The 13,870-nt window shown below is 34.5% G+C and overlaps 1 protein-coding gene across 6 annotated transcripts in view; it reads left to right on the top strand.

Moving 5' to 3' along the window:
* The window catches only part of LOC119830510 (serine/threonine-protein kinase mig-15), a 15,863-nt gene extending 4,048 nt beyond the window's left edge, over positions 1–11,815 (top strand). The window contains exons 6-22 of one of the 6 annotated variants that reach the window (XM_038353556.1): positions 64–192; positions 631–858; positions 1,186–1,259; positions 1,544–1,628; positions 1,918–2,035; positions 2,488–2,508; positions 2,600–2,696; positions 2,861–2,990; positions 4,020–4,131; positions 5,220–6,161; positions 7,226–7,348; positions 8,653–8,854; positions 9,018–9,238; positions 9,421–9,614; positions 10,131–10,257; positions 10,577–10,711; positions 10,837–11,815. In XM_038353556.1, coding sequence (XP_038209484.1) covers positions 64–192; positions 631–858; positions 1,186–1,259; positions 1,544–1,628; positions 1,918–2,035; positions 2,488–2,508; positions 2,600–2,696; positions 2,861–2,990; positions 4,020–4,131; positions 5,220–6,161; positions 7,226–7,348; positions 8,653–8,854; positions 9,018–9,238; positions 9,421–9,614; positions 10,131–10,257; positions 10,577–10,711; positions 10,837–11,085 — 3,187 coding nt within the window. In that variant the 3' untranslated portion in view covers positions 11,086–11,815. Of the gene's footprint in view, positions 1–63; positions 193–630; positions 859–1,185; positions 1,260–1,543; positions 1,629–1,917; positions 2,036–2,487; positions 2,509–2,599; positions 2,697–2,860; positions 2,991–4,019; positions 4,132–5,219; positions 6,162–7,225; positions 7,349–8,469; positions 8,855–9,017; positions 9,239–9,420; positions 9,615–10,130; positions 10,258–10,576; positions 10,712–10,836 lie in introns of all 6 variants that reach the window. The other 5 variants (XM_038353554.1, XM_038353557.1, XM_038353555.1 and 2 more) reach the window with 5 other exon arrangements.
* Positions 11,816–13,870: the final 2,055 nt, after the last annotated feature.

Genomic DNA, 13,870 nt, shown 5'->3' with positions numbered 1-13,870 from the left:
GCGGGTCACAGCTAGTGATATATAATATGAGCATAAATGTATGACTTTGTATGCATTTTACAGGAATTCTCCTCCTCGCTTAAAGTCCAAGAAGTGGGCAAAGAAATTTCACAGCTTCATTGAAACTGTACTTGTAAAGGATTATCATCAAAGGCCTTACACTGAGCATCTTCTCAAACATCCATTTATAAGGTGGGCTAATCTCATTATAGCAATATCTGTTTCTTTATTTTTAATAATATAAACTAATTGCTTTAATAGGAAGTATTAAGTAAATAACAGTGAAATGTGTATGCTTACTTCATTTTTTTTAAATAAAATAAGCAAATATTAATCATTTAGTTCTTCATTCAAGAACAGTAATTTCAACAAAGCACACTTTAATAACAAAAAAAAAGTCTAAACAGCAAGTACCAAAAAAAATCATCCATCCAATTTATAACTGTACCAACCTGTACTGTACCAACATGTTACTGAACCTTGATTTTTTAATATTCATTTTTTTATTAGCAACAGAAGTACATGAATATGTTTCATAAAAAATAGGTCCTGTTTTACTTTATGGCTATGAAACATTGAAAAAAGGAAAATCATATATTTATTACAATTTTATTTTATTTACGGTTACAGAGATCAGCCGACAGAGCGGCAAGTGAGGATACAGTTGAAGGATCATATAGACCGATGCAAAAAACGCAAGCAAGAGAACTCAGTTCGGGAAGACTACAAATACTCTGGCTCTGAGGGTGAAGAGGAAGATAATGCAATTGCAGGAGAACCATCATCCATTGTGCATAATGCTCCACACCAAGGAGGGGACACTCTACGTAGGAACTTCCAACAGATACAAGAGGGAAGGTTAGTAGAAAACCTGGGTGTGTTCCCATGTCTGTGGCTTATCGCTTGCAAACTAAATCTTAATAGAATTGTAAAAAGTAAGTAAAATATACAAATGTAATTTTTAATATTGAATAAAATAAAATTAATTTGCATTATCTATGTGGCAGTGATGTCCTATTTCATTTTACTGTGTTTCAAAGCATAGAACACATCAATCAAGACTTATAATATAGAATGCCGCAATATATTAAAAATCCATGTTCATGAAAGCATATTAACAGGAATTTTTAAAATCTAACATTTGATTTAAAAGTGTGTTAAATAATGCTTTATCATGAAATATAGAGCTGCGGAAGCGCAACAACCCCAACCGCCGCCTAAACGCAACAGCAAACGTGAAGAGCGAGAGGAAATACCAGGTAAATTGCAATTTGCTTACTAAGTATAATAACTACTAAAAAAAAGACATAAAAATACATTCTTTATAATAATTATTTTTAAAAAATTACCTTAAAAAACGTTAAATAACTTATTACTTTGTCAGATGCCAAAGGATTTTCCTTGTCAATTATTTAAAACTGTTATAAAAATATTGAATTGATATCATGAAATATTTATAGTTTCGTCCTACCATTTATTATTCTTGATACAAATATAATATTAAAAGATATTGTACTCTTAACAAAAATGTTGTTGTGTATAGAGCCTGGTCCTCCAGCGAGGCCATCCATTCCACAAAGACTGATAGTTGTGCCAGACCCACAGGCACAACAGCCTAACAGATATAGGTAAATATTTAATTTTCTTATCAAATTATAACAATTTAAGCTAGTCTATATAAATTTAGATAATTTGATTGTTGATTCAAAATATCCTAATTTGTTTTAACTAACTTATCTTTCTTAGAATGGCTTATTACCATATTTTGTTAGTGGATTCTTCTTTTGTCATAATGTGTGTTTGTCGCACGGTTAAGAAATTAAATTGACAGAGAAATAAAAGTTAATGCTCGTGAGTAATTTTAGTATTAGTTGTAGTTATAAAAAAGTAAGTATTTTTTAATCTGTAAAATTTCAGGCCTTTGCCCCCGACGCCGAAGTCATCGGGCTCCTCGAACAGCTCCGGTTCGAACAACGGCACGCCGCCTGCCAGTGGCCCTCTGCCCCCGCAGCGATCTAACAAGTTTATTCCTATGGTATGTGAATAATATTATAATAATAATCTACTTAAATAGATTTGTAAATAAAAAAAAAAAAAAAAACAATACTGTAGCTGATTTTCTTACGAAGACGACTTAGATGGAAACAGTGTGAAGTTATACTGCTTTGAGTTCAAACATAGAACCCTAAAATCAGCGTAAATTTATTTATGATATGGATAAAAAATATCTATAAAGAATATTTTATTACTTCTCCATTAAATTAAAAATTGTATGTTTTGCTTTGTCAATTTCTACTTTTTATATTCTAATATACTAATTATGTTCATTTGAATAATTTGAGTTTCAAAAAAAAAAGAACAATAAACACACAACATAATTAAAGGCAATTTATTTAAATTGTGTGTTTTATGTTATTTTATTGCTTTTATTTTTGTTTTCATGTCACGCTGTTTTTCTTTGCACGGTTGATTTAACTTCGAACGCAGGTTCCGCCAAGAAGGCCAGAGGTGTGTTTTGGTTTTATTTTTATTTCATTCTACTTAAATTTATACAGTTTTATTGTCAGCTGGATTATTAATGTAATTCATATTTGTATAGGATTTGGATAAACTTGCCGCTCAACTGAATGAACTTGGAGTGGTATCCGGAAACGAACCTCCTAATCGACCGCCCAGAGCACCCACAAATGGACAAGGTATTTATAAAAATGTTTTTTCTTTTACAATCAAATTATGACTGTTCCAAAATAAGACATGTAGTTTGTTTTGTTTGTTGTAGAAAATTTTGTATTGTCATTTAATTAATTATATTAATAATACTGTTTTTGTCTTTTATTTCATAATAAATTAATGTTTCAAGGTCCACCCGTGGAGAGGAATCCTCCAGAGCCAACATTCGAGGACTCGGACAGCGACTCCGACGCGGATGAAGGCGGCGGCCGAGTCAGGAATGACGGCACTTTGCTTGCCAGCGATCCTCCCAAGCCCCTGTGAGTGTGACTTCTTGTCATTTAATATTAAATATGACCATTTTTAATGAACTATGATAAATTTGTTTACAAACAGTCTAAAAGCTTAAACCATCAGGAACTTATGTCGCTGCCCATGTCTATACTAATATTATAAAGCTGAAGAGCTTGTTTGTTTGTACATACTAATCTCAGGAACTACTGGTCTGATTTAAAAATTCTTTCAGTGTTAGGTAGCCCATTTATTGAGGAAGACTATATATGTACCACGGAGCCGGGGTTGACCAATAATAGTCTTTTATATTTGAAGTGTTATTTTGTTGTTATGGTTTAAAGAATATGCTGGTTATGTTCAACTCCAAAATGAATTATTATGTGATGTCCCAAAGCTTTGAAATTACATCAATGTCTGTAATATCATACCAATTTACATATCAACTAATTACATCTTTTCATTTCTTTTTTCTATTTATTTTGCATTTTACTTTTATTTTTCCTCTCATCACCTTTGATTTTTTTCTCATCACATATGCACATTTCATTTTCCCAAACACCATCATTCCCATTTCATCATCACCATACTTATTCCATTTATCCTATGTTCTCTATTGTATCCCTACCATTAAAATACTTGTTCATATTTCATCATCATGTATATCATGTATGCCATCCAATAAACTTTAATTTTTACATTGGTTTAAATTTTGGACGCAAATCCCTGCCTGTCTCTTAATTTGTATTGTTTAAAATTTCTCAATTCCGTGCATCTAACGTCTATTCATCAAATCCTCCGCGCCCCTCTACTATCGACGAACTTGTCTTTTTTTCTATAATCTCTGCTCCAATCGCGCTAAATCCCCACTACTTTACGATCACATAAATATTCACAAATTACCCCTCTACGTAAATACTGTATTTACGTATGATGAGATTCGTCTGCCTCCTCGCGTCCCCTCCTAAAATCCCACACCCTTGGCATTCCGTACAAAACCCGGTCCCTGCACGTGCCCGTTATTCGTTTCGGCTTGTCAGCCCCGAGTTCTGCTATAGGCCGGGCCTGTCGGCGGTGTCGGAGGACGGCGCGGCGGGCCCGCCCACGCGCCCGCTGCCGCCCACACCGGACGACGACGACCCGCACGCGGACCGCACGCTCGTCAAGCGGGTGAGTCGCTGCGTACCGCGTTGTGTGTACGCGATATATGCGGGTATGATTGCGTACAACGGTTTGATGTTTGTGTACATTCTGAAGTCAAGTTATTCGTATTCGTTAGCAACGATGGTTAATGTGTTGCAGAGTTGCAGGCAATTGTGAGTGTTGCAAAGTTGCTGGCAACATTGCGCTTTGCGTTGTTGATAGCGCACGTTGAAAAGTTAAAAACTTGTTCTGATATGCAACAATTACAGCAATATAATATTGAACATAATACAATATAAAGCAACATAAACTTAAGCATGAGCCCCTGCTTGTCCTTGATTGAACGGAGATAAAAATAATAACCTGATATTTTAAACACATCACTAGTACCGAGTAAACTAGTTTTTTTTTATATCAGCGTTCACACATTTAATACATTTTTTTTAACGTCTTAAATCTATTTGGCTAAAAAATGAATTTAAATGACATCAATATCGGCAATCATATCCGCATAATCATGCTTGAGATTTTTAAAGAAACTTGGTTTGAAGGCACATTTTTAAACAATTATATATTTTGTCTAATCATCCATTAAAAGATTCCTATTTCTAACATAATGTATGTATGATATAAGCTCATCTTTGCATTCAAATTATATCAACTCTTTTCAGTTTTTTTGAACATTATATCATTTATTAGGACCATAATAAACAACACTGTGTTAAATACTGTATTTAATGCCAATATCACAATGGCGAATCAAGGGGAATCGAATCTGCAACTATTACTAGCATAATAATAAAGTAAAGATTGTATTTAACATAATTTTTTAGTGTCTAGGCGTTTCATTAAACATCCATATTATTATTTTTTTCACAACTTCATAAAGGTTGAGTACATGTTAATATCAACATTTAATATTTGTGATAAAAATTTAGCATGTCCTCAGCTTTCAACATTTTATCTGCCTTTGGCTCTATAGTTTGGTAAGGTTAATGAATTAATCTGTCAATTTTCACGCCAAAATAAGATAGTGAGCGATCATATTATCTATTGTTTATAACAATTATATTCATATGTGGCTTTTATACTAAACATGTTTTGAATAACATCAGAGGGAGAATACAGAAAACAATAGGAGGCAATCAGACGTCGATGAAGCGGTATTATTAAAAGACTGGGACTTTGCAAGATTTTTCCCTTCGAGAAATAATGAAGCCAAAGAGGAGAAACAAGACGCTAGCAAGGAGACTGAACAAAAGCGTGCGCAACTCCAACGTCAATCCAGAATTGAAATGGAGGATGCGTGGGTCAAATATAAAGCCATCGCGACTCCGCCTTCGCGCCACAAACAACTTTTCCAAAAACCTGAAAAATCCACACAAGAAAAGCTGTCAGATATATTGAAATATAAAAAGGAACAAGAATCAGAAGTTAATTCTCCGAATCGTTTTTTCAGAGGTTTCAGACGAGAGAATTCAGACTTCTTTCCTCTGTCTAGTACACGACACTCGGCCATATACTTCCCCAAGCATGAGAGTCCAATTGTTAATAAACAACGCTCTAGCGGTATTTTCAATCATTCAAGAAAACAAAGCAATAAACCGCAATCCTCTGGTGAGCCTGTACTAACAGATTTTATAAAAATGAATGACAGCCTAAAGTTTTCGCAAAATGCAGCTAAAAGAACCGATAAAAGGACCCCAGATAGGAAAGTTCCGGGTAACAATCCCATTGATGCTTTGAAGAACGTAGCTGAATTAATTCGGCAAGACAGTGAAAATAACGGTATGAGTCGTCAGAGCAGTGTGAACAGTGATTCTCCAGCGACTAGCATCTGTTTCACCAGTGGGGCTACCTTTGAGAGAGCTGGAACTTTAGACCTTACTGCTAATACGTTGGAGAACAAACCAGCCCCCAATATACCCGACAGCTGCAACATTATGAAACCTCGCAGAGAAAAGACAGAATCCGATATCGTTTTTCGACGAAATTGTAATCGGCACACAGAGGTTTTGTCGAGTTGTGGGCAGGAAGCGGTAAACGCACAGGAACAGGTAATTGCTCACTGCTCGGGATAGTTTGATTAATATTTTTATACTTACTTACGTTTTGGTATGAGGGTTACATTAATCTTTGTATATCTAACAACTGTATATGACTAACCTAAGTAACTTGCAATGCTATTATACGTATATTACAAGCTATGTTTGACTCTGTAGCTTTGGGTGTGGTGGTTGAGGCAAATATGGGGTTTGTCCAGTTTTCATACATAATAAATGATAACATCAGTAATAACATTGTAATACGTTTCTTTTGTATAGTTTGTATTGTAGATGATTATTTTATTCTAGTCCTTGCTCATAAGTCTTGTATTTTGGCGTGATATTTTATATGAAACTCTTATAGTATTGTAAGCATCTGTATAATGTAGAGTTTACAGTACGTAATTGCAAATGATGTATATACAAATGTAGAAACATTTTAGATAAATATCAGCTCGGTAGTTGACATTAACCTAACCACTGTTAACAAAGCACTATTAATAAACTAACCATTTCTACCATCTGTGCGCGGATACCGTCTTCCTGCCGAGAAATGCGATGTGTCCTGAGTGAAATTACAAAATTTGTGCCATTAAAACGATATTTAACATAACTTGGGAATGATCGCCTAACGAAATGTCACAGAAGCTGGAAAGAAACATTAAACATCAGATTTGTGAATGTGTTCCACTTGCATGTTTTGCTACTGTTTGTGTTTGTTTCGCTATGCCGCTAATGATGCAACGTTAAAACATTAATGCACAGTTTATAGCTCGATTTTATCGCCATTATTTATGTGTAATTATACAGAATTATTCGCAACTTTATAGCGTTTATAAATTATGTTTAAAAAAAAAGGTTTTTCCAATAAATCATGTATCAAAACTCGTTAACTTACACGAATGAGTATTTATATAATTTTTTATGCTACAAAACGTTGAACATGTGTAATTTTCTATTTTAAAGTTTTATATTTATCTATTTACATGTATTTGAACACAACAAAATTGAAATCATGCATATAACTCTACTATTTATTTGAGAATAATAGAGTTATAAGTGGATATCCCTCCCAGGGTCGTTCGGGTGGAAATAATGAGGGAAGTGGGTCTCGCACGAGTTCCGTACTACCGGATCTCTTGAGCCAGGCCGGACAACCCACCACACCACCGAGACATGACAAATCTACCAGTGAAGAGGTAAATAACAGCCCAAATACCCCTGCTATACTTATAATTTCCCATACTTTGAGCCTCCTCATAAAATATATCAATATCATCATGGGTTAAATATGTAATACATTTACACCTAGGATTCAGAAGCATTTAAAATACATAGTATATATTACGCAAATTTGTCAATATATTCATTCATGCCGTGCTTATTGTGATAAATATTTAAGGTGTAACCGGCCGCGTTACCCATTTAACATTGCCAGGGGCTCCCAACTTCATAGGTTATATAACTTGTTTTTTATTAGGTAATATGTGTCTAAAAATACTCCTAGTTTTATTTATACTATGATTTAGATCATGTTTGGGGCCCCAAGTATATTCGCAAAATGCCGCGCTGAGCTTATAGTATATAGTATTAATGTAATAATGGTTGTCAATCATGCAAACACACACCGGAGCCACGGTCCGCGACCGGTTTGGAGACACCCGATACCACCGCGTAAGTACGAAACGTATCGCAACCAAGACATGCTTCAATTCAAGCGTATATAGAATGTTGTTTGTTTATATACTCCCATTTCTTCTCTATTTATGCATTTTCATAGATTTGCTTACATGTAATCAACTGGACTAAACAGCTTTCAGGTAGATAATCGGGAAAGGTTTTATGGATATTACGAAACTCTTTACAAGTAAAGAGTTACCATTTCATGGTAATTTTAATCTTGTGAATGTAACTGGCAATGAAATGTTTAGATTAAAACTAAAGTCAACATTTCAATATAAAATTTGTTTTCTCGAGTTCCCGAATATATAAAAGTAATAAACCTTTATCAAACACTACTATGACTATCTCATAAACATCACACTTCATTTATACGTGCAAAATCATTGCCTGCTACAATATTATATATACTCTACATCCACATTTTATTAAAAATGCGTCACCATAAAATGTAGATACTGGCCATGCCGCAAATAACTTTCCGACCATACTTGAGATGTTGACTAATATAAGGGAGGTGGATTTTTATAATGAACTAACCATTCACAAAACTGAGCGATAGATACCTTAAAACAATCAAGTTATTTACAGTCGACTAACACGCGTTACAAATAATGATATATGCAATTTTTCTTTACAGTATAGGCAGGCTATAGCGGGAGGTACGCCTGCCCCCCACCACCACCACCACCCACTCCCCTCGTCCGTCCAATCGACGCCGTCCAAGTCGTTCGTGTCGGGCGCGTCGTCCCCCCACCCCCTGCAGCATTCGCCCTCGAACTCGTCGGTGGGCTCGCAGCAACAGTTTCTGCCCTTGCAACAGAAGCAGCGCTCGTTCCTCACGTTCGGCTTTGGCGCCGGCTCCACCGGAAGTGGCACGGGCGGCTCGGGCAACGCGTCGCGCCGGGAGAGCCACGTCAACGTCAACGTCACGCCCACCGGACACGACATATCTTCAGACACGCCAGAGATACGCAAGTACAAGAAGAGGTTCAACTCGGAAATACTCTGCGCTGCGCTGTGGGGTAAAGTCTGACTTTATTTTTGTATCTATATCTATTAAAACACTTGTTATATCACTTCCATCACATTTAATTAAATTAAAGAATACAAACTGAGAAAACGTAGATAACAATTTTGTAATAGCCATAAATTCATAATTAATCTATTGTTATTTGATCTTCACAGGAGTAAACCTGCTTATTGGTACTGAAAATGGTCTCATGTTACTGGATCGTTCTGGTCAGGGAAAAGTGTATCAGTTAATTTCTCGACGCCGCTTCCAACAAATGGAAGTGTTAGAAGGACAAAATATTTTAGTAACTGTGTCTGGAAAGAAGAATCGTGTCAGAGTTTACTATTTAAGTTGGCTGAAATCTAAAATACTACGCACAGACGGACTCAGTGATGTGAGTATAATGATTTTTAAATAGATTTAAAAAGACTAAAGGCAGATATCATCGCTTGCTATTAATGTCCCTAGTAACCAAATTTACAAATACTTTATTTTTGAGCGAAACAGACCATATCCAAAAGCTGTGAAACCTTTTATTATTGATGTGTTAACTAAAACTTTTTTTTTTTTTCAAAGCAGCAAGTAGAAAGGAGGAATGGATGGATTAATGTTGGTGAACTCCAAGGCGCCGTCCACTTCCGCATCGTCAAGTATGAACGAATCAAATTCCTGGTTATTGCTCTCAAGGACTCTATTGAGATATACGCGTGGGCGCCAAAACCGTATCACAAATTTATGGCATTTAAAAGTTTCGGCGATTTACAACACAGGTAATTAAATATTACCTTAGTCAGTAGAAATTAGCAAGTAATTATAAACTTGATTAATCCAGTAGGGTCTATACTGTTCTCTTAAACATGCTATTTTTACAAACAAGCATAAAAAGTTTTTAATGAGATAAATAGTAAAAAGGCATGTTATTCCATTAAGAGTCACATTTTTATAGATTCGCCCATATCCTTTTCATTCCCTTCCCAGTCCTTTCCTTTTTTCTCTTATCAATCCTTTCTTAAGCCCTTCCCATTTTTTTTTTGCGTGAAAGAGTAACAAACATCCTTACAAACTTTTCACATTGATAATATTATAGTAAGATTATAATATTAGTAGGATAAGATAGGATAGGAAGGATGTGATAAAAACAGTCTCAGTCTCAGTCAGACTCACTCCTGCAATTAAACCAACACCTAGAGTTGTTTGCTAAATTTTGCAAGGAGTTTTAACGAAATCATAAATGGCATGATTTCTATTTCCAATAGATAGACATAGATATTTTCATTATGTTATAGGCCTTTGTTAGTGGATTTAACAATAGAAGAAGGCACCAGACTGAAAGTAATTTATGGATCTGCTGATGGGTTCCATGCTGTTGATCTCGATACTGCCAGTGTCTATGATATTTATATTCCAAAACATGTAAGTACACATTACTAAACAAAAATAAGTAAATCTGCTTATTAACAGCAAAAAACAATGACAAGAATTTAAAAGTTATTGTCCAAAGATTAAAATTGTTCAAAGAACTTTAAGACCATACCATTGATATATTGATTGCTTTCAAATAATTGAACTAAGTAGAAATCAAAATGCATATCGCATATACATATTACTTATATAAAAATTAAAAATGCTTATTTAAAAAACATTAATGTTATTCTAAAATGTTTCCAATTTTAATTGTTGTATATTATATTGCCATATCAGTGGTAAAATTTGCCAATGTTTTTATTTTTAGACACAGGGAGCTATAGTTCCTCATTGCATTGTTCCACTACCCAATTCCAATGGTGGACAGCTCTTACTATGCTATGATAATGAAGGTGTCTATGTAAACACTTATGGAAGAGTTAGCAAGAACATAGTACTTCAGGTAATTTTTTATTTAACTTTGCATGTTATTCTGCATAAATTTTAGAAGGAACTTGACATCTTTTTTTGTTTATTGAATATCTTTAGAGACTCGATTTCAAACACACAAATTTCGTATTTTTTCAGTGGGGAGAAATGCCAACCTCTGTAGCTTACATTGGCACAGGACAAATAATGGGGTGGGGCAACAAAGCTATAGAAATACGCTCAGTCGAAAGCGGCCACCTTGACGGCGTGTTTATGCACAAAAAAGCCCAACGACTTAAATTTTTGTGTGAGCGTAATGACAAAGTATTCTTTTCGTCTGCAAAAGGCGGTTCTTCCTGCCAAATATATTTCATGACGCTCAATAAGCCAGGGATGGCCAATTGGTAGTGATACGACGTAAAGGCGAGAGACGCCTAGGATCTGTGATGTAGCACTAGGCCCTCATTGACACAAAAGTATCGATTACAATGTTATTGAAAGATTTTCAGCTAAAATGCAGCTTGAAGTATGAGTATTACCGGTTTTAAAATGTGCTCAAAAGACAATCCACAAAATAAGAAAAATAATTGAGGACCTTCTTCATAAGTGGCATTTTGTACTGAATAATGTAATTTCAATACAAGCTACTAAGATATATATTATATTATTAAGCAATAACCTATAGAATAAAGTTTTGATATTGACAATTATTGTTAAGTAAGTTAATAATGCTTAGATTTTATGTTGCAAATGTTTATTTCTGAAAGAGAATGTAATACAAATCTGACTAGATAATCACATTATGCCATAATATATTGTTTATTTAGCTAATTTGGTGATGATTTTTTCATTGGTTATATCATTATCTACTTGTTCAAATATCATTGCCATTTTTAATAATAAAAAAAAAATTGTTATGACGCAATCGTAAAAGTATACTCGTAGGTGATGTAAATTATCATTTTAAGGATACTCTTATAAATTGGCACTTAGACAAGTCACTGTATATGGTAATTATCACACCAAACTGCAATAATTTTAATCATGGATGAATCCAAAATTTGGTACTATTTATTATTTATTTGTTATGTACTATATTATTTACATGTATAAAGATGTAACTGTGCATATTGAAAATTATATATTTGATGACTTTTTTATTTGAAAATACCTTAGCCCAATAAAACACAAAATATTAAAAATATCTTTTATTTTAATATTAAATAATTTAAAAGTATATACAAAAAGTAAGTCGTACTTCATAAATTCAATTATCCATGCTTTATGTATCAGAAGTAGAGAATAAATAGTTGAATAACAGGTGGACATTTTTCTACCATTATCACCTGTTACCTACTTATTCGCTCTTACATACATATCATATTTACAAAAGTTTAAGATAAACATTTAACTAGAAAATAATCAGTCAAATCATATTCTGACATGCAGAATATGATTCGCGATTTTCAAAAATAACATATGTGTCTATTATAGTAATTTTGAGGCAACCTTTTGAATACTGATTTATAAAATTTTCGAGTGAATGTAAACAAAGAGTGTGAATGTTGTGAATTATGAAATTAGTTTGCTATTTAAAAAAAGGTTGTATCTACATAATATATTTAACCTTCTTAGTCTTAGAAAACCATTCCAAAGATGGTGGAAAAATGTCAAGGGTTTCCAATATCATATAAGTGTCACGGGGATCAATGCTCGAACCAGAAATCTATACACTAAACATAACTTTCCATTATTTCATATCAATACTGCAAATCTAATGGCAGCTATAGAAGCAAGTAGTGTGTAGATCCTGTAGTTCCTTGAAAAGGAGTTAATGCAGTAACACTGGATGGGAAGTAGACCATAGAAGTGAGTTCCTCAAAATAGTATCTACTAATTACTTTAACTCTGCCAAGAAAATTGCCCTCCTTTAAAAACTGAAGATACAGATACACTTCCGCTACCTAAGTCTATACATATTACATAGTGAAAGAAAATTTTTGTCAGTCATTTAAAAAATGTTATAACAGCCCAACTAAGGAGATGTTCAACACAAACATGGCAGGAAATTGGAAAAGTCGGATGTAAAAATTCACACTAGAAAGTACATGACACCACTTAATGCCACATCTTTGGAATCTATACACTATGATACTGAAAGCATCTGAAATTTTTCTTATATGAAAAATTTCTGCCAGATAAAGCATCTCTTTGAGCCTTCATACAGATTATTAGAATCTAAGGGTGCTTGGGTGTGAACAGAGAAAGAACAATTGGCAATTGATAAAGCTAAAGACCTCCAGATCTAATATTGGTGGGCTACGATTTACATAAAGATTAAAAGAATTACTGTTAATATGTGACTCCTCTGAGTATGGATTAGGATCTATGTACAAGTTGATAAAGAGGCACTAGCAATTATGTTTGGGCTTGCTAAATTTCATGACTTTCTATTTGGTCGAGAATTTTGTATCATTACAAACCATTCGATGAAATGGCGATGAAAAGGCGATTCCAGATCAAATATCACCAAGAATGATGCGATGGTCTATAAAATTGGGTCGTTATAATTATATTATTAAATATAGATCAGGGAAATTGATTGGGCATGCAGATGCTTTTAGCATCTGGACAGCTCCATCTACGTCAGGCTCATGTGAGGAGCCTCTACGAGATAGTATTTTATTGTGTTTGATGACGAGATGTTTTGTTACTGGAGGACAGCCCTACCGGCTGGAACTTGGATGCGTCGAAAATTGCAGAGGCAACAAAGAAAGATAAGCTTCTTTAAAAAGTCATGTTTTATGTACTCCATGGTTGGCCCTGTAAGAATACTGAGCCAGATTTGAAACCGTTTTGAACAAGGAGAGAGGCTCTTTCTCAAAGAAAAGATAGTTTACTATGCAGTAACAGAGTCATAGTACCTGAGGCATTGCAATGCCAGGTGCTTACGTTATTGCATGCCCCACATGCGGGCATAGTCCAAACAAAGGCTTATGCGAGGGGATATGTCATGGGTTGACATGGACGAGCAAATTGAAACTACTGTGACTGAATGTGAGCAATGTCAAGTAGTAAGAAATAACCCTCCAAGAGACCAAGCTTGGATACCTACAGAAAAGCCGTGGAGCCGTGTTCATGTGGATTTTGCCGGGCCTTTTCATGGTAAAACTTTTTTGGTCCTGATTGATAG

Source organism: Zerene cesonia, chromosome 11 (genome assembly GCF_012273895.1).
Source record: "Zerene cesonia ecotype Mississippi chromosome 11, Zerene_cesonia_1.1, whole genome shotgun sequence".
In the NCBI taxonomy this organism is placed as follows: Eukaryota; Metazoa; Arthropoda; class Insecta; order Lepidoptera; family Pieridae; genus Zerene; species Zerene cesonia.
Note: the sequence above shows the minus strand (reverse complement) of the source record. Positions and strands in the feature narration are given on the sequence as shown.